The sequence below is a fragment of the Pagrus pagrus genome (genome assembly GCF_965226575.1).
Source record: "Pagrus pagrus genome assembly, chromosome: 10".
Taxonomy (NCBI): domain Eukaryota; kingdom Metazoa; phylum Chordata; class Actinopteri; order Spariformes; family Sparidae; genus Pagrus; species Pagrus pagrus.
Window position 1 is genome coordinate 29,905,383 of NC_140194.1, and position 26,031 is coordinate 29,931,413.

The following is a 26,031-nucleotide window of genomic DNA, read 5'->3' on the forward strand; positions in this document are numbered from 1 at the left end:
GAGGGGGATGTGTATGTTTATGTGTGTCTCATTCAATCTCTGTGACTCTCTCTAAAACATTTTCTCTGTTTATCTCACACTCCCAAATAAATCAATCCATGCTATATATATAGAAATATTTATTAATAACATCTGAATGGACAATTTACACAATCTGCCATAGGTTCATAATACATCTTGTGTTTACAGTTTGATTAGTATCTCACAACAGGAGAGGGATTTAAAAAAGACTCACAGAAAAATGATGCATGCATTGTACCTACAAACACAGAAGAAATTGTCATTGTTATTTGTGACAGTGTCCAACACAAAGACAGAAACAATACTGGTATTAATCTCAGTTTCAAAAAACAGACACTGGCTTATTAAAATAACTGCGGGGTGTGGTCTGAATCAAGGAGAAAGACATGAAGTCCTGTGATGACAGGGCTACGGCAAGTGTGTTTTCAGAATAGAGATCCTCATTTTATGGCAAAGGAAAGACCAATCACTACTGGACACTTGATTCTGAATGATTATCGTCATTATTTGTTGGACTTCTTTCTAAATGGGAGCCATGTACGATTAATATTGAAAGGCACAAGTATTTACCCACTGGTCTATGAAGAATGATGTTCAGATGATCTGCAATCAGCAACTGAAAATTCTACCATTTGTTTATGTCTGACTTGGTTTTATTGTCTTCAGTGTGTCCATCATTTAAGAGGTCACATGGGGCAAAAAACAAAAACAAAACAAACAATAATTTAAGCAGAATATCTAAGCCACTCTATTTGAAAAGGAATGGAGCATCTAGCAGCTGAAGAGCTGCACACTTCCCTCATGACTTGGTGGAGACCAAATACAGAGCTAAAAGGAGAGTAAATATTCGACTTTCATAACAACTTTAAAGGATGATAATATGTCAGTGGTGTATTTTGTTCAGGCCAAATAAATCAATCAAAGCTGCTTTAGGTAAAAAATCAACCAAGTCCATTCATCTTTCGGTCCTGTCCTTGAGAAGAGCTTTATATTTTAAATCTTATTTTGTGCTCACATGAAAGGTATTCCAAAATTAAGTTTTGTATTCCAATGCCTCAAACTCACTAAAACACATAAAACTTGGGAGACTTGCAGCATTAGAGCACTGGTTGTAATTCTGTGAGAATGTTACTTTTACCAATAGAAATGATGGCCACATTTACAAATATACAGGGGCTAGAAATACATTACATTTACTATTTTTGTGACAAAGGTTTTTTGTCTTTTATGTCTCTGTACTTTTTGGTATTTTTACTAAAAGTCTTGATAAACTCTGTGTGAATGGAACAAAATATAAAAAGCTAAATCAGCAGTTACTGCAGATAATAATCTGCTGATGTGTTTTAAGGCTCCAGAGAGCTCCGTGTCCACGGAGGAACCTGTCTGCACTCAGCTGACATTCTGGTGAAGATACCCGTTCTACATGTATTCACTGGCCGAGTGTTACGGGAGTCAGGGGTCAAATGGGGTCCAGGTAAGCAGTTTGTAAACAATATATAAGAAATGCATCACAATACAACTAAGGGTGACGTCATTATGGGAGTTATTGTGGTTAAGGTTAGCAATTTTGTAACATGGCATAAGCAAAAATAGGTTGCATCGACTATACTACTTTGTATTAATTCAACTAATTATTTACTTTCCCATTTAATTTTCCATTCCTATTATTAATCTATTCATTTTTAAATGTATTTATTTAAATATTTATTTGAGCCATTTCTTTCTTGGATCAGTTTCAGTCCTCCATACTGCATTCGCTTGGAATGTATCTTCTCTCTGTGTATTGTTTGCCTTAGTGATGCTTTATTCTGTTGGTAATTCTATAAGAAGCGTCAGATTACTTAGTTTCTGTAGTTAGTTAGTTTAATTGTGAAGGCTTCACAGTGGGAGGCATTTGTTTACTTATAATCAATAATCTGTATAGGGGCTGAATGTCCATCTATAGAAAGAAATCTATTGTCCTGGTCGTAAGGATTTGTGTGGTTAACACCCAGGAACAGTGTGATCCCACTGAGCAGGCAACGTCTGTAGATATCCAAAACAGGCTGATATCATGTCCGTCGGGCCAGGCCATGATCTGGACGTCCATTCACAGCCAGAATTAGTCGATAAATGAGGTTGAGAAAAGACGTCCAGTCAGGCCATAATCTAGACATCCACTGACATCCAGAATTAGTTGACAATAGACGTTCATACTGGCTATGATCTGGACGTCCACTGACAGCCAGAATTAGTCGATAAACGACATTGACAAAAGATGTCTGGCTAGCCCATAATCAGTTGATAAAAAACACTGAAAAAAGACCAAAGAAAAAAGATGCCAGTTGGGGTGGAGAGACAGCATGGCTAAGAGACAGTGTATGCATCTTCCCATGGCCATATAAATGTCTATACAACGTCCAAGACGTATAAAAAACTTTCATTCTGGCTCCCCAGAGGACGTCTTTTAGACGTCTTGGGTGTCTATAAATGACGTCTAAAAGACCTGATCTAGACCACTTTTTGCTCACTGGGATGTTGTTCCATTAGTTTACACATTGACATTTTAATGCACTTTATTTTATAGCCTAAAGGTGTCCTTTAATAGTTCTGACACATTATATTATCATCAATGCCTCAACACCTGCGTTTCCTTTATTTTGACCACACCCCTGTTAACAACGTATGACAACTCAACATGCAGTAAATAAAACACTATGTCAGCTGCTTCACACATTCTTGGAGCAAATCCTCTTCGGTTTACATCTTTACAGGAGGTTTTCCATGGGAAAGTCGCCCATAGAAGAAAAAACTAAAGTGTACACTAAGAAGATCTGCCGTCTGCTGTGGCTGCCACAGAGTTCAGGCAACATTTTACTGATGCATGAGAAGTGTGAGTGTTTGACGCAGCAGCCAAACACACGATCAAAAGAGCTGGACGTTTGTTGATGTAAACTGGAATGCCCTCTCTGTCGTTTCTTATCCTACCTAACTCTTACTTTATCTATGATAGCTGATCACTCACACAAATCACAAGTTACAGCTTCACACATTGGCCTAGAAATGTATAATTTTGGTCCACAAACTGCAATTTGCTAAAAAAGAAGCTTGACCTGTTAATACTGTCAGTAACAACTCAGAATGACAAATGAAAGCACTGTAGTAGTTCAGTTGGAATGTAGTTAAGTGGGTTTTTGGTTGTGAAGTAAAAAGAGTGGATTAGCTTTAGCACACTGAAGCCTTGTTCAGTCTAATGACACACCAGTGTGAGTAATGGCTCTAAGCTGATGTTACTACTGCAGTCGCTTGTTAGTCACACCTTATACATAAACATTTCAGTTGGACCAATTGCAGGTCCATCATCCATCAGTCGACCACCCTGAGGCTTTGCATGTGTGTGTGTGTTTGTGTGTGTCTGTGTGGTCAGGGTGATGGTGGTGTCTTCAGGGAATTAGTGGATCCTCCTTGACTTCCACTCCCCACCGCTCCCTGACCGACCCACTGCACCACAACAGAGACAGGGGGGAAAGAAAGGGGGAGGAAGAGAAGTACGGTCCCGTTAGTCACAAATCTATTAGGTTAACAGAACAATACCACACATCTCAAAGAGGAGACATCACATCATTACACTCGTTAGGGTTGAATGACGTCCAGCAGATTGGTATATATGTCCACAGTGAAACATTGCAATGGATGATGATATTGACAAAGTATATATTGGATATTAATTACTATTTCTATCTTTAGCATATTTGACCCCGTCACAGCTCATCCTCACCTCCTCACCCGGCCTTTTCTGACTTTCCTCCCTACTCTTTGCACTCTGTAACCATTGCACATGACGGGAGTCGGGGGTGTCTGTCAGGCAATCATGTGTTTCTGTGGGAGGTCGTTTATTATTTCTTTTGGTTAAATACTTTCATAATTTAGCCTGCTCCTGCTGGTTTCTGCAATCTTACCAACCCCAGCTTTAAGATACCTCATTAAGCATTATTTAATGATTTAAAAAAAATAAATAGCAGTCATAGTGATGTATCTGTGGATTTTTCAGTTAATAAAAAAGAAAAAAAGTCAGCAGTCAGCCCAGAGGATGCTTGGTGAAATTGATCAATGACAATGGAAAACCTGCACTATGACAGTGCCATAAGACGGGCTACCCACTCCAACATCATGTCTTTCATGGCTATTATTACTTTATCAGGAAAAAAGTAATTCATTATTTAAAGTCGCTGAAGTCCAGCCAGGTAATGAGCCTGAGCTGGACTCGCTTCAGATGCAATGCAGAAAGTGAGCATCAGAAAAATAATCTGCAAAATTTCCCTCTAGATATTACAATTTTAATAATTTATTGATTCCATATTTTCTAAACATTAAATTTCCTAATTGACATGGTTTAATAAAAGGGTTGGTCAACAACATCATGGTGAAAAGCACAGTGGCCCAGTGGTTAGCAGAAGCTCCTGGGTTCAATTCCCAGCTGGACCGTGGCTCTTCTGTCGTCTGCCAACAACATGTGTGTTTTTCAAAGTAGCTGGTCCTAATAACTTGGATAGGATCAATACAGAGAAAGAATTTCCCTCAATGATCAATAAAAGAGACATAACTTATAATGCAACAATTACGGGAATCATTGATTGACACGGGTGCAGCACTTTTATATAACATTACACATTACAATGTTAAAGGGCTCAGTGGTTGATGACTGTCAGCCATCAGTCATTGGCCCAACCATATAACCTGACAAATGTTTACATTTTGTTAACAAGGGCACCACCTATGGTCAGTTCTGTGAGCAGGCCAGCAGGGCTATCTAGCACTCGGTTTTTAACTACAGCCTTCACCAGAGTACGTAAAGCAAAATAAACTAAATCAAGACATCATCCGGATAAAACTGCTGGAAATTGTCTATTTTATTTGCACACATGCTGAAAATCACTGGCACTTCACAGATCTGATCGCGGAGCTTGAAAGTAACAAGCTGTGAAGAAGCCAAGGACTATGTTGGGCTGCATGACCTCCAGCAGATTTTAGATTTGCTGCTTCTAAGAAGCAAACAAACTCAAGCAGAAAATATCTACAAACTGGAGCTGTAATGTTTTGCTTGTGTCGGATCCAAGAAGACAGGCAGCAGTTTTAAAAGTCAAGGCCACTGAGGGGAAAGAAAATCTGAAAACATGAAAATAATGTGCTGGCATTTCATTTTACTGGAATTTACAGAATAAAACCTGAAGAAAACAGACTGGAAGATAATAATTTTTTTTGAGTGTTGGTCATGTTTGACAGTATGTTGGTGCTGGATAAAAAGTAAATAATCCCAGGGCCATCATCATAATCAGTATCAAGTCTGATATAGATCTGGATTGCAGTTTAGAGATATCCTGAACCAAAGTGGGTGTCACGTTTAGGATTTTGGTTTCGTTATTTCCCATTTTATTTTGTAGTTATATCCTCATGTGTCATGTTGTGACTTTCTACTTCCTGTCTTTATCTTTTTCACACCTTTTTCACACTGTGTTTCAATAGTTAATCATTCCCATTATATTTAAACCTGTTTTCCCCTCACTCTTTGTCAGTTTGTCTGTTTTCATCCCGAGTCTACTGTGTTTCCTCGTCAGTTTCCTGGTCCGGATTTCTTCTAGTGTTTTACCCGTGTTCCTCGTGTCATCCTGGTTTGTACTTTGTTTTTTTAAGCCATTTTGTTGTCTGCCTTTGTTAGTTGGAATACAGCTTTAGTTCATTAAAGCTCTTTTTGTTAGTTTTCCTGTCTGCCTCTGTGTCTGCATTTGGGTCCTTACCATTTTGCAAACCTAAACAGTGAAACGGGGAAACCAAAATAGACAAACGAGTAAACCGACCCACATCACCATTCTTTAGATGTAAATCATGTCACAGTTAGGTGAAATTAAATTTGACCTGGTGCAGAACTACAAGTATATTTAAACACCAAGTAGTATGAGCAGCTTACTGTTGTTTACCGTGGGTGAACCTGTCAGAGCAATTACACACATGGTTGAGGTGTCATGTCAGCTGTTGAGCTTTTTCTATAAAAACCTCAAACATACAATGATGGCAACTTGTTCCGCTGTGTCACAGGAGTATACACAGTTAAAATAACACTAACATTAAGTCAGCAGATTAAAACATATTTAGGATGAGACTGTCTACATGCCTAAGTTATGGTCAGTCTTTGTAGACGATGTGTCAGATAGGTGGTCATTCTTGAATTGAATTGTGTTAAATGTTCCTAATATTTTCCTAAAATGTTGTCACCTGGAAGCTGTATAATGATTTTATGTTGAATGATTATTAGAGTGTGATTATTATTGTGCATTATTTGATGAAACTGTGCAATTGTTAAAGGTGTTATTGATAACACTCAGCCACTAAATGTGCAGCTTCCCCCTTCCATTGCATTCGCATAACAATACCACTGTGATTCCAATCATCTGCCCCCTCAAGTGGTTGCCAGATCATTGCACTACCTAACTTTGCTTACGTTAGTTAACAATAGGGCAGTTCAGTATGCTGGGCACATACTGTAAAAATCAGCAATTTTTTACATTTTCTTTCTACAAACTGGCAACTACCAAAACTCTTGATGCTGCCTAGACATCATGAGATACCAATGGCGTTAAACTATTGTCTGACAAATTTTGTTAGGAGCTGGAATCAACTATTCTTACACAGAGATAAAGAAAACAATCACTTTGGACCCGACAAACATTTTGAAATGATTAATTCACAACCATAATAATGTTTTTAAGGAAAAGAGATTTTTTTTGTTATTCTGCACCTTTCTACAACCTCTGTAGATGTATTATTTAAAACATTTTTTTTTTATCAATATGACATTTAACATTATTATGTATCACCGTGCTTTGCCTTCATGATGTTGGCAAACTAGCTAGTGTAGTAGATGATGCACTAGCCAGTCAGAACCAGGAAGTGCTAGTCAGTCAAGCTTCTTTTGATTTTCTTGATACAGTTGAATTTACTCCCTCTTACCATTTTGTTAGCTGGACAGTACATCATTTTATTCAGTTACAGAGAAAAAGACTCTCTGAGCAAACAATCTAAGAGCTTGCTAGCAAGCTTGTTAGCTGACTGAAATGGGACAATGAAGCTCATTCAAATGGCGTATTTATATTGTTAACTCCTGTCCCAAAACTGTGTGCAAACCACTCCTTTCTTTCTTGGGAAGTGGAAAGGGGAGGTTTAAAATAAGTGAATGGTGCAACACATCTAGTAAGCTAAGCTAACTTCCTCCATTTTGGAATATCCTCTATTTTCTCAGAGGTCGGCTCTGTCAAGATGGTTTGCTATTTGAGCAATGGTTTGAATGGTTTGAAATTTGTGTCTTTAATTGTGGTGGGCCAGTTAAAATATCGTTGAGCTGTACTGAACCACCTCCTGTCAGAAATACTGCAAAAATGTTTCAGTTTAAATAATAGGACGGATTCTGTATTTCTCAGAACAGATTTTCCTGTTTGATCTGATCTGATGTGAATTTAACTGGCCCTGAAGCAGGCTGACCAAGAAGGTTACCATGGTGTTTTAGCCAGTGCCAGTCCTGTGGGACTGAAAAATCCTGGGCTATAAGCTCAAAATTGGCTTGCAAACACACTAACCTTGCTCCATAAGAGCATGAGGACAGGCCCTGCAGTGTGCCTTTCTGTTCAGCCACTCATTCATGTGAAAAAGTGGAGGCAACCAAACTTTCAGCTTTCTTCATTTCCTTTGCTTTCCGCTCAATAGCATCAGAACTGGCTTGAAATGACTCTGGGGAATTCAAGAGCATTGTGTCGTTGTTAGTCTTGGTCTCAGTGTGTGTGTGTGTGTGTTTACAGTCCCTGCTGAACACTTGAACTTGTTGAATTATTAATGCTCTCACACTGAGGTCAGAGGGTCAGTGAAGCTTACACCAACATTTCAGAAAAGCCATAAAAGCCTAAAGTGGATAAGAACACTGAGAGTGTGTATGTGTGTCAGTATGTGCGTGTGTATATACAGTATGGGCCAAGATGCAGCATGTTGCATGTATGTGCAATTATGGATGAATTTAACATTAGTTTTTATGAGTAAACACTTAGGACACATTAGGAGATAACATTGCAAGGATGTTGCTTTCCGCTCTTTTGTTGATATTGCAGATATGCCCAAATACATATAAATATCAATGTCAATGCAAAAAAAGTCGTCATTACAGATGAGTCCTCCTTTCCTGCATTCTCTAGCCGTTTGCCACCCCTCTCTAAACTCAAACAGAGTGTTTCCAGTTGGTGAAAATGTCTTCCACGGACAATCTGCTGTTATGCGCAACATATGTGTGCATATCAAACTTTAAATACATATGTGGGCATAATTATGTGTGTGTTTGCATGTGTGTGTGTGTGTGTATGTGACAGTGTGACATAACCAGTAGGCCAGGTTCCCTCAGGACTTCCGTGTGGATCTTTTAAAGAAACACAAATAAGCCATTAGTGTGGATATCAGGCCCTGCTGCTGTAGTGCAGTGCTGCTGCTAATGGCCTCATATAAGACACAGCCAGTGAAGAGTGAACCTCAGTGTGTGTGTGTGTGTGTGTGTGTGTGTGTGTGTGTGTGTGTGTGTGTGTGTGTGTGTGTGTGTGTGTGTGTGTGTGTGTCTCTGTGTGTGTCTGTGTGTGTGTAAATGGTACATAAATGGCCCTAGAGACATCAAGAGAGCTCTACTAGCTTCAGCACTGTTGGCAGTATCAGGGTCACTGACCTCCCACCAATCCCGACTCTCCTCTGATAGACACAGTGTGACAGCTAGCTTTTCATTTACTTCTACAGCTTGATGCAAAGCTCAGCATAACACTGAGTGATTAACTGGGAGAAGTGGGAAGAACCCTGCTGCTTAAAGGTACCTGAATTTAACTGCCATCAAAACACCTAACTTGGTGTTGTTGAAAGGCTATATTCAATAAAAATGAAATTGTCCTTTATTCCAAGTGCCTTCAAACAGACCTGGATTCAGCTCCACAAGTGTCAACATTTACAATTTTGAGTGTTTTACTTGAGTATTTCCATGTTCTGCTCCTGTATACTTTTTATACATTTTTAAATATTTCACTTTTTACTTCACTACATTTATTTTATATCTTGATTTGATATCTCTTATTTATTCTATTGGCAGTTAGATTTTTAGAAAATAAATAAAAAGACAGATACCAATAATCAGAAAAAGCTGAATATCGAATTCAATAATCAGTGGACCAATAGTACACAGTATATACAAACATGTACAGTAAATATATGTATTATCTACTTTTGATTTGGATTATTTTTTAATTGGAATAGAATTAACAATGTTAAAGATTTGACAAATATATATACATATATAGATATATTTAAAATAAATCTGATCAGTTCGGAAATGTTGTTTCAGTCTGAGAATGAACTTTTACACTCAATGTTAGATTAATATAAAATAAGATCAGAATGTTATGATTTTTGTGATAAATTCATGATTATGTGATACTTTTATTTTCATCATATAGTGAAAATGTGAACTGTAACACTACTGTACAATAATTAACAGTATATAGGGCCAATCCGCTACGGTGAGGAGTGACAACACAATTGAGCTAGTATTTACATTATTTCAGTACTTTAATGACCAATACCAACACTATCAGTAACAGCTACTGTAAAGTACAACCACTGAACAAATCAATGTGCCAATAAGTACTGTAACATTTAAACATTAGACTGCAATGCACTGAAATAAACCCTAAATTCATTCGGTGACAAATGGAGGCTGGACTTAAGTTATTAAAATGTTCCCAACTTCCTCTTAAATATTGAATGATATTAATGCCGCGAATGCTTGGTTATATAAATGCAGCTACACCATTCTTAAAGTTCTGGACTCTAAAAATAGACTGTAAAACTGGGTGAGCTGGTGAAACAAATACTTGTAGCTGCCATCATTGTCAAGCATGAGTATCACTCAGGGAAGGCAGCACACATGACTTATGACTTGAGTCAATCTGGATGGTAACATTTTCTAAACAGAAACTCATTATACATTAGTTGGCCTAATTTTGATTGAAATTTCATTAAAGTAGAAAGTCAGACGTGTTCATTAGAGATGGGATAATATTCATGTGGTGCTTAGCCTCCTCTAATGAGCATCACCAGACCTCCTCTGGTAAAAAATAATGATGTCTAGAGAGGGCTCCCGTCAACAGTCCACATCACGACCAGTGTTAACAGCTAACAAGCTAGCTTCCAGCTAGTCAGTGTCCAACACATTTCTTAACAAAGTCAAAGTGAATCTGTTGAAATCCCTCACAAAGGAGAAAAGACACACATGAGCAGGCAGATGCTAATGCGTGTCATGGCTGGTGCTAGGCGTTATATTTACAGGGACAGTGATACATTGACAGCGTTTTATCTTCTGACCCCTTCAGCTGAATACAAATAGATTTAGCTTTGACAACTCCACATGAATTTGCATGAATCAGTCCAGCATCTGTTTTAGCGTGCTCTGTTTTTTTAATGAGTGTGGGCTGGAAATTCAGAAATAGAAACAGCTCAGTGAATGTAGCCACCTCTCTGTGTCTCTCTCTCTGCAAGCTAGGTGCCTCTGTTGTGGCAATCACAGCAAAACAATTCAAGTATATATGAGGGTTATATAATTGTTTCATTTCTATTTTAACTGTACCTGAAAATGAAACACATGGCAAAGCAACACAGAAAATGACTAATCTAGAATCTTTATCTGTATTTCTGTTTCGAATTAGGACTCATTTAAGTTTAGAGAAGTATTTGTAGACTCTGCCGTATGTCGTGTACGAGAATGAGCACAAACTGATCATGACCGGCGTTTATTCTTTTAATATTCTTACCAAGTATGTCTTTCTTTTAATGATTGCTTATTTAGCCTAATCAGTCTGAATTCTCCTTTTTTCAGTATAATCTATTTCAAAGGCTGAGCAAATCAGACGCGTGGGCGGTGATTCCAAGGTTGAGGACAAGGCAACTGATTTATTAAATATGAAATCAAACCCATTACAGAGCGTACATCAAAGGCTCTCTTCCTCTACTCCATCAGTAGTTGTATTTGCGCAAACATCAGCAGTGAAGGGTCATCCGATATAGAAAACACTTTTGCCTTAATGCTGATGATGTATCTCACTTTAGTCATGTTAACTGGCTGTCGCTCAGTTCAGCCTACTACTTCCACATAGAAAATTCTCAGCAACTATATGATTTTGTACAGAAAGTTGCGGTAGTGTATCAGCTGCCATGAAATCTGGTTGAGACATTCAGGCTCCACGCAGCATGAATGTTAGTCACTGTTGTCTGATCGCATCATCAGGTTCAATTTCAAATTTGTCTAATTTTATGTTTCATGACTAAATATGACATCCCCTTTGGCTTCAGCTGTGCTTAGTTGATAGTTAGAGCTAATTTATTTTATTTCATTTAACCTTTTTTTTACCAGGAACATTCTCATTGAGATTTGATGTGATAACAGCATAAAAAGTTTGACATAAAAGAACAAAAACCAAACTTTTAACAAACAATACATTACATTACAATGAATTTACCAGCGTTCAGAACAGAGACATGAGTTTTCAGTGGTCCAATAGTCCTTAATCCATTTTCAAAACTAAAGAAGGCTTAAACTTTTATGAAGGTGCTATAGAAAGCATCCTGACTGGAAACATCACTAACTGGCAAGGTTTGTGCACGTCCCAGGACAGGAAGGCTCTACAGCAGGTGATTAAAACCACCCAGAGCATCTACAGAGCATCAGTGATGATCAGTGGTGAAGTGAGATGTCTGCACAGAGCAGACATTTTATGTAGCATGAGGAACTTAAACTCAGTTTCATTTTACAACCCTGGTGTGGTAAAATGGCAAATACATTAACCTTTAATCCTTTTATAATCTTCAAAACTTATTTAAAAAAAAATCAAGTTTAAGCTGTCTCTGGAGCTGACACCAAGGAGAAGGTGCAAAAACTTTAAAAGCACTTTAGCCAAAGACAGTGGGGTGCTCGACGAATCACATACATAATTATTCCGCATGACTGAAGGTTGCAGCTGCTAAAAGTTTCTGGAGTCAGTAGAGGACACAAATAAGGAGGCAGTGTGTGCAATATGGCCTTGAAAAGAGAAATGTACCTCTGTCCCATTCTGTGGTTGTACAAATAAGGCCAACTACCTTTCTCATGCAGACTTCAGTGATGTGTGCAGCATGGTACACTGAATCTAACGTGTTCAAAAGGAAAACTCAAGATGATTTTGTATGCATATATAACATTCATTGCGGATTAAAACGTCTCTTGAAAAATTGCTACTTACACTAGAAAACGTCAGAATGCTAACACACTAAACTACGACGTGGTAAACATTATACCTGTTTGACATCAGCATGTTAGCATTGTCATTGTGTTCACGTTAGCCTGTTAATATTAGCATTTAGCCAAAAGTCCCACTGTACCAAAGTACAGAACCACAAAGATGCTAGCATGGCTGTAGACCTTTGTAGTGTTTTAGCTCTTTTCTCTATAGTCCAGATGATTGCAATGAAAAGGATGATTGTGTTACTAAGGATGTGTACTTCGTAAGAGTGTTTTCAATCAGAAGAGTGATATGAAGAAACCCATTTTAAAACATGAACAGATATTTATTGTATCAGTACACAGAGCAGCCCGTACCTCTATGAGTGGGTGCCAGTGTGCAATGGGTTTCCGTGGATACGTCAGCATCTCACTCCAGTGGTCTCGCCCCAGACTCTCGGCCTCATTGCCCACCCTGCACACCCCGATCACTTCATTATGTCCGACCCTGAAGGACAGACAGAAGAAACCAAAATGTTGCATCAGTTAATGTACTGTAGATAAAACTGATATACTGTAGGCCTATAGGTAACTTACTGACCGATCATAGTCCATGACAGCTATGAGCAGGCTGATCTGGTCGATGTTCTCAGGAGGAACATCAAACACAATGGCTTCATTGTACACTGGGTTCAAAGTGTTACGCTTGGTTGACGTCTTCCTCTTCTTTAGCCTCCGGCCGTCACACATCAGAGACACTTTCACATATGGATCTGGAGAAAGTTAACATGTGGCAAGTTCAATTTGGATGCAAAAATGTGTCAGCACGGGAAGCCATGAAACAAAATCCAACAACAAAGCACTACACACTTCATGTGTATAATCGAATATACCACCTCTTCATGGAAACATTGCATTCAGTCAGCACCCACCTGAAGCTCCAGTGATGTCCATGGCTTTGAGATTTCTGGCTTTGATCATGGTGATGGTGAGCCTGCCAGCCGTGGGGAGATAGCACAATGAGAACATCAGCTCTCCCAGGTCCACATTGTCCTGTAAAGAAATACATTACATTTGTATCTTAGTACTGTCCATTCTCCAATAATCAACTTTTCATAGACAAACTTTGATTGGAAGGATCACATGAGTTTTGAGTAATCCCCATGCTGAGCATCACATGACAAACATAAATCTGACCAGGAGAAATAACTAATAAAGTAATGGAAGTTTATCATTATAACAGTCACTTGTCACAAATGCCATATACTCTTTTCTCTGTATACTTAGTCTCAGCATTTGCCACCAAACTGAGAAGATGTATGTCTCAAGGTTTCATGATGCATCATAAGATTGGATTAAGGGAAAAAACGTACACTAGTATGACTCTGAAACATGATGCCAGATGATGTCCTTACAGCACAATAACCAATGTTTGTTGTGATCATATCTCAGCTTATCAATAAAAAAAAATGCATCTAAGCAATAGTGGAAAATAACAAAGTACAATTTTGAGCTACTTTACTTGAGTATTTCCATTTTCTGCTACCTATATATAAATACTTCTCCTGCATTACAGAAGGAAATATTGCACCTTTTGATCCATCACATTCATTCAAAGGTTTCAGTGATAGTGCTTGAACATAATGGTCTTTTACATAATATAAAAATACAGCAAATAAAAACCTGTTCTCACTGCAAACACATCAAATGAAGCAGCCTGGTTCAGTTTGACACTATGGTTACGCTGGTCACTTCTTGAAGCTCCCCTCTAGTATGGTAGTTTTAAGAGCGAGAAAAGCCTTAGTCTAAGGGTGGCTGGATGGGTCATTCAATGGACTTTCTGGAGACCAGCTGTTGCGCCCTGTTGTGACCAAGAGTGAAGAGTGTTTTGTTTTAAAGTTCTGTAACTTAAGTAAGTTGACATACGTGAATGATGAAATTCACAAATGATGTACATGTACTTATGTCACTTACATCACTTACTTTACATAATGTGAGTTAATTCACTTTGGGAAGTTGCTTTACGTTACCCAAAGTATGATCTTGGCTAGGCTAAACCTATCCGAGTGGTTTTGGTGCGTAAACCTAACCAAATAGTTTAGGTGTCTAAACATAACTAACTGCAACCGCTCGACAATATTAATAACAAGTTCATAATATGTCATGTAATATGTGTACTGTTAGTCAGTAAGTCTGTACTGCAGTCAATAGTGCACATGATGTGTTATTGCTAACTTGAGAGCTGATGCAAAACTGAAGCTTGAGGTAGAGCGTCATCGATTGAGGCCACTGACCAAGCTGCTGTCTTTGTCGTGTTTGTAGTGAGAACCAAGTGTTAAAGATAAAATACTTTGTTTCCAACCAATTTGGCTTGTAACACCTTTTATAAAAGCAGTGTGTTGGGGCATTTTACCTCTAAAAATCTGAGATGGTGTCATTTTTTTTACAGTTTTAATTGTTACACACACACACGCACACACACACACACAGGAGGGCCTGTATACAGCTGCTATGCAGGTTAAAATGGTACCCAGCTCAAGAAAATTCCTTTTCAAAATCTCAGCTGGTGCTACCACTTGAGTAGTGTGAGACTTTAGGGCTTGAAAAAAATAACTTGGGTAAGGGTTAATCATTTAATACAAAGGAGGCTAAGGTGCAGTTAAGGTTTGGTAACAGTTGAGTCTGCTGAAAATCAGTGGGTAGAATCGACAGAAGGCACATTATAATATGTTACACAAGTCTTTACACGTCAGATACAGATCATGTCTGTGACACCTCGGGTAGAAAAAACACGGACACCTTTTAATCACATCTGCAATGGGCAGCGAGGGCATGACTCATCATTAACCAGCATGTCTGGTGTTACAGCCATGTCACGTCCTGAGCATTTTAATGAATTGAAACCTGGCTTTGATTGTTTGGATGTTTACTACTCCCGTTTTCCTTTCAGAATATCCCCGCCTTCACAATGTAACTCCAGTCACACGAATGCCAAGCTCTTTTGCCAATTAACACATCTGAAAATAACGTGTGATGGTGTGAGAATGAGTGTTGCGTTCATGAGACAGGCTCTCACAAGAGTTCTTACAGGGGGAACTCTAATTCTAGTTTTGACACTTTCTCCCACACGTCAGGCTGACACAGAACTGGCTCTTACAAAATCCTAAACAGGCAACGAAAAAAGCAAAAACTTGCACAACATTTCGGATCATTAATCATAACAAGGGATTTAGAAAGAATATGGCAATTCACAGATGTGGTTCCAGCTGTTTCAGCATCTGCAATTACAAGTCTCTCTTCTAATATATATAACAAAAACTCTCTTGTTACTCTGAATTGAGCTGCTTTATGTTTCCACGGACACGGTTAACACAACTATTTGATGCTTCCTAATGCATTCTGTCCCATCATTGATTAATTCACAGGATGTTAATGATTTTGCACTTAGTCTTTGCCAGAAGTAACCAATTAGATAGAAAGCCTAGTTAAAGGTCAGATGTAGTGGTTATACTGGAAAATCACTGTCTCACTAAGACATCAATATGTGCTCCTACTGATGCTGATTAAGATTAATTGGAGGTATACGGGCGGCACACACACACACACACACACACACACACACACGCACGCACACAGACACACACACACACACACACACACACACACACATATTAGGATGCTACTGCTCTGGGTCTTGTGCTCAAAATCGCTGAAAATCAAATTGAACAAAATGAGTTGATTCATCACAGATGTCAGTATCTACGTGCCTGCAAGCATGTAAGTATGCAAGCATAAACTCACACATATGCACACACACACACACGCGCGCACACACACACAAGCAGAGTTGTCCAGGATCCATGACATTCAGACTGCTTGGTGACTTGAGTTATCACAGGAATTGCTGAAGCCACTGACACTGCATCATCACCGTTACTCTGAGCCTCGGGTGTTAATGATTTACAGGTTACGATGTCTCCGAGGTGTGACACACGGATGGATTTAGCAGGAATACACAGACTGATAAACTCAAACAAGAAGGCACTCTCAGCAGAGGATCAGCAAACCCTTTAGCCCTCCACAGATAATATGATATCCTTTTCCCATCACACACACACACACACACACACACACACACACTCAATCAGCACATTAAGTTTTCAGACTTGCTGCTCACTACTCTTATGAGCACTCAAATCAAGCCTGCGGTCAGGATTATGGTCACTTGTGCTCAGACAATGAAATTAGAGCGGTGCTCTGAAGCGCCCCAATAAAGCAGAGAGTGAGTGTGGACAGTCCATCTTCTCCAATTATAATACGAGCACCTTCTCTCCCTCAGGAGCTGCCGGCTTCAGCTACAAGCCTCTCCTGCTGCGTCCTTAATAATAACGGGCTCGGTCTGACTAGATCTACCTCCTCTGTTTCTCAATCTTATTTCCCCTCCTTTTTTTTGTAGCTCCCTGTGTGTGTGTGTGTGTGTGTGTGTGTGTGTGTGTGTGTGTGTGTGTGTGTGTGTGCCTTTACACGGCTTTTTGAAAGTGTCATGTTTAATGTATCACTTTGGAAATTGCATGATACCTCGAACAAAGACCATGGCAGACACTTTTCCCATGAATCCGGATGGTCACACCCTGACCCATCCGCACAGAAAAGGATAAATATGTCCTTCTTATGCTGTGATTGGTCAAAACTGCAGTCATTCCCTAGCACTGGTCAAGCTCCAAAAACACTGAATCCTACATTTCCCAAAATGCAATTCAAGTGCCAAGTGTCTCTCTCACGGCTAAAACAAACCTCACACCAGGTGAGATAAAGCCACAAAGCCCTTCTTGAAAAAAACCCACTACACAGCAGCTAGGTTAATAAGACACCCTCCGCACACAGGACAACATTTGAATGGCCATTTTTCCTTCATCCAGCTCAGAGACTGGTTCATAATCATCAAAAAAAGCCACTATTTGCCTCGCTTTAGTTTGTAATGGAGCACACAGAATTTTTTTACAGCATGGAATTTGGACATTTCACAGGCCGAGTAGTTCTCCTGACCAATAATATGAACTTCATGTGCACACTCGATGGAACTCCTCTTGACATCACACAGTTTAAGACACAGTATTGTGTTTGGCATGCCCAAGCTCCAATTTCCATCCGACGGCATAAAGCAGCAATGATTCAAATGAAGACGGCTCATAAAAAAGTCAGCCACAGCCACTGTCCTAATGCATGCATAACTGCGAATCAGATCTCCAGAAAATGGATCAAGTCAGGACACTCGTTGCCCAGCTAGACGTTTACCCACTGACAGTGGCGTAGACTGAATCCCCCGCAGTCTGAAGGGGGAGGGCGAAAAAAATAAAATGGGTACCAACTGAACAAGGTGGGGCATCAGCACAAAGAAAGTAATCTTGTATTAATGGTGAAACTGTTCTAAACCCTGGTCAACATAAAAACTCCAACACTGACTAATATGTATGGGACAGACATGGAGGCATCGTCGATACTATTTTTTTAATACTATTTTTCAATCATAACAATGCAGTTTGAATAACAAAATAACTGAAATGAGTTGCCTCAGTAGAGCAGTATGAGGACAAAAAGCAGGCATGAGAGATTTTGATCAGCTCGCTTTAACGCTAGAGATCCCATTACACAATGGCCAATTAACAGTCCAACATTTCTGCCTGGTTGAACATGGCGGAAGTAAATAAATCTCTGCCGAGGATGGACTTTAGCTGTATAGATGAATGTACCCTGGCAGAATCAGGTTAGGCAACAGGATCCTTCGTTACTCTCTGTAGAGAATACTGAGACAGTTGCACACAAAACTTTGTGTGTAGCTGATCTGTAGTTCAGACAGTATCTGAGTGTAGCAGCTTAATGTTTAAGTGCTCCAAAATTAGCTTCAGCTTCTACATTTTCACAAATATCATGTTAAACCTGACCAAACCACCTGATTGAATTTCACTTTAAAATCTCTGAGACTGCTGTACGGCACAAAACAGAGGGCTAAAAATATGCTCTACACTTAGTTCATCTGTGTACAGACTGTGTATGTTTGTAATGTGTAACATGTTCAGAACCCCCTCCCCCTGACTCAACTGACCATAAGCATCTCAACTACAGAATCATGTTTCTCATTCAGTGAAAGAGGGCAAATGGCAGGACAAGTGCTTGTTATATAGTCCCATTTGTCATTGTTGGGAAATAGGAACCTTGTTTACTGAATTAACAACACACACACATACACACACACACACATACACATGCCGATCCCATTTATCAAGGCCCTAATTACAGGCCAACCAGGCTGCAGTCGATAATATTGACTGGCCCTGAAGGAGCCGCAGGTTACAGTGTCTCTGAGCTCTTCATTGTCTTCATCTCCAAAAAATCTTGCTGAGGAGAAAGCAGGCAGGGATGTACAGTATGTGAAATTACATGATAGATATCCAAAAGCAAACTGAATCTAGTTGTGCAGTCAGAAGACTAGCTGACAACCAAAATCAAGTTAAGTTCACTATATCTGCACCAAGATAGAGCAAGACATGAGGGAACTATTCCCTGGCATATAATCAATAGTGAACATCTCAGGAAATGATGCATGTAAGTGGCTGGTTATTACTGACTCCACACTGAGTCAGATGGTTTACTGGATGGTCCATAACAAGGTAGAACTGAGATGGGAGTCTGGAGAGTTTCCTCCAATTATGCTGCCTCATTTCCAAAATAGGAACAACAGCCAATTCTCTTGAGACTTAAAGGGCAAAAGTTCTGACACTAATTGTTACGTCAATTCTCCACAGAAGACTTTTTACAAAGAGTTGTATAACAAGGAAAATTTAAAATTTAAAATACAGCCTGGCTGTTTAATTAGCATAAGAGACGATTGTCACCCAGAGGGTGAAAAAAGTACTGTAGCTGCTCAAAAGCTCAATCAAGCCAAGATAGTGTTAGTCAGTAACAGTTACAGTAGCTCGATGACCTTCCTTCAATTTTCTCTGTACAATGTTGTTTACTCTCCCCTGGCATTTCGTTCTCAGGATTGTATAGAATTTCCAGCCCAATTGCTAGATTGAATGTTAGTAATGTACATTTCTGTAAACCAAAGATATGTTGCAACTTTTTCAGTAGTGTGCTGTGTTCATGCTCTGGTTTAGTTTAGGAACAAGAACCACTTGTTGAGGGTTAAAAAGCTCATGTTCCAGTAAACTTTGTTCCACAGACATGGCTGGAAAGGTTCTGTTGTTGTGCCTGAAAAATGCCTCAACATCTATTTATCAAATATCCACTGGTTTCATACTTACAAATGTTGAAACACTGTCTAGAACAGTGGTCTCTGGCTTTGCAGCCAATATATGACACATATTGTAGAAATGTTGATTTGATACTTTTACAATGTACAAATTTACTGTATGTGTGGTTTGCAGAAAGGTGCAACGCCAACATTTTATTCTGACGACCGGGCTAATAATTTCCGGTAACACTTTAGATTAGGGAACACATATTAACCATGAACTAGTTTCTTAATGGCTTATTCTTTTTAAGTGGTTTACAACAACTCCCTAACTCACTATCAATAAGCAGTGATTAGGAAGTTATTGAGGGATAACTCTCACAGTAGTTAATGGCCTAGTAGTTGCAGAATATGATCATGCAGAATAAGGCATTAGTAAGGGATTTATAATGGCTTAAAAACAGCCAATATGCTACTAATATGCATGCTAATAAGAAACTAGTTCATGGTTAATATGTGTTCCCTAATCTAAAGTGTTACCATTTTTCCTTTATCGAGCTAGCTGCCAATTTGGTGGCTAAGGGGATGATAAGTTCAGAGAGTCTTTTAAAAAACTCCATAGAAACCATGAAGGCATGGGGGAGCTAGAGAGCTAGGATTCATTCATATCAAACAGTCATTAATTAGGTCTATTTGTTAATGCCACAGGTGCACCATGGGACGATAGAGCCAAGGACAAATCCAGCGGAGATTCGAGCAGGATTCGTTCATGACCTAGCTGAGGTACATGCGGTTTCCAGAGAAGGATTTTAATTACTGTTCAGTAGTTAATGCTGTGTGGATTAATGTTGAGGTATTGTGGTTACAGCATTACATTTTTGAGGTTGAGGTTTATGTAAATTCACAAAAGGGATGTGCCACACTGTAAACACTAATTAATATGTCTCAGTAAAAGTATAGCGTAACAAGTTCAGGCACTACAGATGATGTTTGGACTGTGTCTGCTGACTGACCTCGTAATGTAAACCCCATGGGGAAAAACTAATTTAATCATCTATAGGCATGCAGCTCAGAAGTATGTGTATGTTACAGTCCAGTACATATGGCCAGGGATGGCTCAAGGCTCGTTCTGTGCCTGGAGCCATGATTAATGCACACAGACTGGAGACTGGACCAGCACAGGGTCCCTCCCCAGAATCCCAAGGGAGGTAACCTAGTTCTGCTGGTGATGCTGAGATAAAGAGAGACGAGAAACTTCTCATTTATACATTTATTTAGAACTCCCCGACAGATGAATGATGCTGGGACTTCAACGCAAACAGAAGCACACATGCAAATACAGATCAGATTAAAGCAACACCGACTGTTATTGTTGTGTTTCGTACTGTCGAGGACTGAATGATTAATCCAGATACCATCTAATTTGCAGGTTGGCTGAGTGTCAGATCTGAATCTCAGGAGCTGCAAGATCTTGATGAATGTAGAATGTGTCACAGCTCGGGGTGGACGTCTCTAGACACCTCACGATTTAATTTGATTGCAATTCAGAGGGCTAGGATGTGATTAGAAACAATTATCAATGCATCTTGATGCATCCAAATTCTATCACAAAAAAATTCTCTTGTGTGACCACTTGCTCTTTTTCATCAGCGTATTCTTAATAACTCTTGATTAAACTGATCAATAATGAAAATAAATTAATTTACTCCAATTGACTTTGCTCATGCTCAGCCACCCTATGAAACACATGCTAACATCCATTTTGTTTTACCATTCAATTGGTCCAGCTGTAAGGAAAAGCCCAGTCTTACAAAATTGTTACAGGCAATACTAAAATATGATTGCGGTGCTGTAGAGATGCCCTGGTTTACTAATTAAATACTCCAGACATAACAGAACATGTTTGTTTGGTACAGACCCCAGGAGAAACAGAACATGGAGTGCAAAAATGACCATTTGCACCTAAATCAGGTCTAATATCATAATTACAATATTCTCCACAATCATCAAACTAATAAAAACCAACATGTCCATCCATTTTTCAGGTTTAAGCATTATCTATTCCTCACATCTTGTGATTGGCTTTATCTTATTAATTGTTAATGCATATTCACAGTAAATGTATTTCCCTAAGACTGTGGGGGAAGGGGACAGATGGGGAGCTGGAGCTACAGATTGAATATTGTAGGGGTTGGCCACAGTTTAAGAATAAATGTTTAATAAACACTGACAGCAACAGCACTGTGTGTCTGTATGTGTGTGTGTGTGTGTGTGTGTGTTTTAATTGTGTTACACTAGAGCACATCTGACTTAATCCTTACCTACCAGAGTGAGAGATGAAGCAAGTAATGGCAGTTCTCTCCACTCAAAGAACTATGGTTACACATTTATGGACAGCTGACATGGAGGTTGGAGAGACAACTATTCACAATCAACATATCAAAAACATATTAAATGCAGTAAAGGGGAAATCCCCTGACACATCATTTAGAAACATTCTAAAAGAAGCAAAAGGTACAATATTAAAAAAAAAGATTACTTGCTATCCAAATTGCAAAAGTGAATTGATGATAAAAATGTTCTCTTGGTTTGAAAGAGAAAGTATCCTAAACTTCAAAGCAAACACATCATCTCCTAAGTTTGAAAAGTCCAGTAGTTTGCTTTGCTGATGGCTGTCTTTGTTGGGTAAATTGATGATAATAAGGGATTATATATAGAAAGCTGATGCCTCAGGCTTAGACACAGGAGACAAGACAGCTATAGTTCACAAGTTTGATGCCCCAGAGGAGGATCTAACCCATTTATGCTGACCTTATTTAGCTGGGAATGCTGTTGGAAGGTGTTAAAACAATATTTATGAACCAACAAATTGTATTGTGTGTGTGTGTGTGTGTGTGTGTGTGTGTGTGTGTGTGTGTGTGTGTGTGTGTGTGTGTGTTATCCCACTGGGTCTTTGCATGACTCTAGTTAGCAGTAACAGGTCAGAACTGGCGTTGTGCTGACCGCACTAACGATCATTTTCTTGCTTCTTCATCTTTCTTTGCTTTGAACTTAATTACTTGATGAGGAGCAGCGGTGGCCACACTTCAGACACCAGGGGTAGGTTCCTGAAACACTCTCTGATGCCTCATTTCTGGTGCTTTGATAGGATTTTCCACACTTTCTTGAAAGTGACATGAAAGTGACATAACCTTATACAAATGAAGCATAATATATATTGAGTCATACTTAAATGTATGAAACACACCATCGTGTTAGACATAGTGTTTTAATGATTGAGTGGGTGCTGATATAGGATAGAAAATGGCAGAATGTCAAACTATAACAGTTTTAGTTTTAAAATCGTACACGTACAACTGACACAGTACAGCTAATTTACAGTGACAATTAAAGGTGCATTATGTAGTTTTGTGGAATACATTTTAACCTGAAGAGAAAGGTCTTCATTGACTGATTTATTTATGCCTAAAGGAAACTAAACTCTCTTCGTTTTCATGTCTGAAAAAGTGATTAAACAAACTGACCTTAAAGGACTACACAATTACACTGTTTTACTTTACTTATGTGGCGGACCCTGCCACCTTTCTAGCTTTAAACAGTGTTCTGGGGACCTTATTTTCCTCTGAGAACAGCTTGTTTATTCAGTTATTTAAAAAAAATATGATTTATTTATTATCATGTTTATGTTATTACCTCATTAATATTGAAAATATTAGTCTTAGTTTAAATTTCTTCTCCAAAAACTATATAGTGCCCCTTTAAAGCAAACTGGTGCCAATTAATGTTTTAGTAGCACAGCAACCCTCTCTGCACTACCATATACTATAAAAGGAAAAAAAAGAACATTTTAACATAACAGTGATGACACTGATAAAAACAATAAAACTTTCCTTACTTGAATCTACTACTTAAATATGCACCAAAAACTCAAAGGTAGCAGGACATGTAAATGGTCACCATGTTGGTTAAGTTAGACTGATGTGCTTTTAGTATAAAGTATCTTATAGAGGATGATGGCATTAGCTTGAGTTTAACAGGTCTTTGGTCATAAACCATAGTATGTGATAAATTCAAATTTTGACCCAGTGTCAAAACATAGTGGTTAGAGGTAAATCTATTTGAAGCAGTGCCATCAGCTCTCTGCTGTTACTTGGACTACATCACTCAACTGACTACAAATGTGATTATGGACTAGGTTGCAGGTTTTTGTGAACATTTGCTATGATTTTGGCAAAACCTCCAAAGTCAGGGTTATGAGAACACTGTTGTCTAAATGTATTCCCCCCCTTTTCTTTATAACAAGCATAAAACATCAAACTACTACTAGTTTGCTACCGTCCCGGTGACTAATGACCTTGCTGGCTAATGGTACATTTAATTGCTGTTTACCGGCTGGTAGTCCCACATTTTGAAGTGTTTCAATGTGTCACCCCCCTTTTGATGGCATATAATGCCCAAAATTTAACTTAGGACCAGCAGTGAAGTTGCTGCACTTGGTACCTTTCCTCTACCATCAGTGCAGACTGGCAGGGTAGGAACAAGGGTTGCAAATGTTAGCCTATAAAACCGCTAATGGTCAAGTAATGAAGCAGAGTTTGTTTTACCTAATTGATAATGTGATGTTGTGAACGAATTGTGACAGTCATGCTTTCCTATCTCCATCAGATATATGTCAAATGACATTGTGATAATACCATGATTGCCACAGTATAATATATAATACAGTATAATGGAACTGTCCACTCCACTCACATAACAACGCTATTGACAACAACTGATGATGTATGGGGGTCGTAAAGGGTTGTCCCAATTTATAGGGGGGATTTCAACCACAACCCCTTGTAACTCCAAAGGGGCATTTGAAAACAAGGGGTAGGCGTAAAAATTGGAAATGGGTTTTAGCCTTAAAGGTATAGTTGGTAATGTTGGAGAGCTAGCAAGATTTGAAAGTGGCACCTCGTCTAAGCTCCACCCCCTTCTCCCCCTCCCGTCAGTGCTCCCTCCAAAGCCCCGCCCCCACAAACGCATCAGACAGTCCGTCAGCAGGGCAGAGGAGAGCCGTTAGCATTGGGCTAATACAAGCTACAAAAGTAGCTAAGTTGGCTAACGTTACATATTTCATGAAAATAACAAATCCCCCCGAAGCAAAACAAATAATTACCTGTCCAACAGAAAGACAGCAACCTCTGCATCACTTCTGGAAGTGCTACTTTAGCTGCATTTCCTCTGCCATTGTTCTCTCCTGCTAACTCTGCTAACTCTTCTTCTTCTGTTGTTTTATGGCTGTTGGCAAACAACTTTTAGGTGTGCATTACCGCCACCTTCTGACCTGGAGTTTATCTCCTGCTAACTCCATATGGAGTGTGCTGTATATATCCGGCAACGGTGACACGTGATGAGTGCGCACAGGGAGGAGGGGGGGGTGCAGGCAGGACGAGACATGAAGGCATCTCATTGGTTCTTTCAACTCGGACCGAGAGGGAGGGATTGGTCAGAGTCTTCACAGGCCTGCAGCTGCCACAGAGGTCTGATTTATTTCGCTCCTTTTTCTGAACACATTATGTATGGACTACCCTCAGGGTGGAAAGACCATTTCACCCAGTATAACAAAAAGTGTTTCTGAACAGGATTACCAACTATACCTTTAATATAGCCCACCTCTTCTACTCTAACTGTATAACCAAAGCTTTCATGCACTCTTACATTTCTGTGTGCAGTTGAAGGGAAACAAAACTTAAACCACAATTCAGGCCTACAGATCTCAACCTATACATTCAAATGCAAATCCAACAAGTATATATTAGCTTGTCTGCACAAAATGTACATTTTAGTTGTTCTAATACTAGTGAAACATATAACCTCCCTATAAAACCTGCTCTGAGGCCAGAATTCTTTTCACAAGGACAAATATAGCTGTTTTTATTCCTCCATCCAAGCGGTACAACAAAGACATGGCACAAGAAACATTAATTAAACTAACAGATGAGAGTGCTGGCCTCATTTTTTATGTTAATTGTTTAAAGTCGCCAAATTTCACTGAACCACGTATCCTCGGCCTTGACTCAGTTGTCTACCTGACATGAGCATCTGTTTTTTCAAAATGTGTTATGTTCACAAGTACCTTGTAATAAAAGAATTAGACACAAGGGAATTAGTCTTTTCTCAGGCTGAGTAATGAATTCATAAAAAGACTGCAAGATGCTCAATCTCTTAGTACAAAATAACATATTGACACACACGTACACACAAAACTAAAGGTTGATATAGTTTTAGTTCCTCAGAGGTAGTAAAGCATCTTGATGATCATCAGCTAGAGCTCAGAGGAAATGATGTGTACAAAATAAACTCCCCATGGGTGCTTCAGAGACACATAACTGAACGTAAAACACTCTACTTACTTTGAGTCATACACTGAAACACTAACTCAAGTCATCTTCTGTTGTTTTATAGTGCCGGCTCTCTGCATAACTACAACGCC

At 39.1% G+C, this 26,031-nt stretch overlaps 1 protein-coding gene across 1 annotated transcript in view; it reads right to left on the reverse strand.

Annotated features, from left to right (window-relative positions):
• Nucleotides 1-1,149: 1,149 nt before the first annotated feature.
• The window catches only part of syt9b (synaptotagmin IXb), a 49,684-nt gene continuing 24,802 nt past the window's right edge, over nt 1,150-26,031 (reverse strand). Inside the window, exons 5-8 of the mRNA XM_084364575.1 lie at nt 13,252-13,372; nt 12,921-13,092; nt 12,698-12,827; nt 1,150-3,501 (exon numbers count right to left, since the gene is read on the reverse strand). Coding sequence (XP_084220701.1) covers nt 3,424-3,501; nt 12,698-12,827; nt 12,921-13,092; nt 13,252-13,372 — 501 coding nt within the window. The 3' untranslated portion in view covers nt 1,150-3,423. The remainder of the gene's footprint in view (nt 3,502-12,697; nt 12,828-12,920; nt 13,093-13,251; nt 13,373-26,031) is intronic.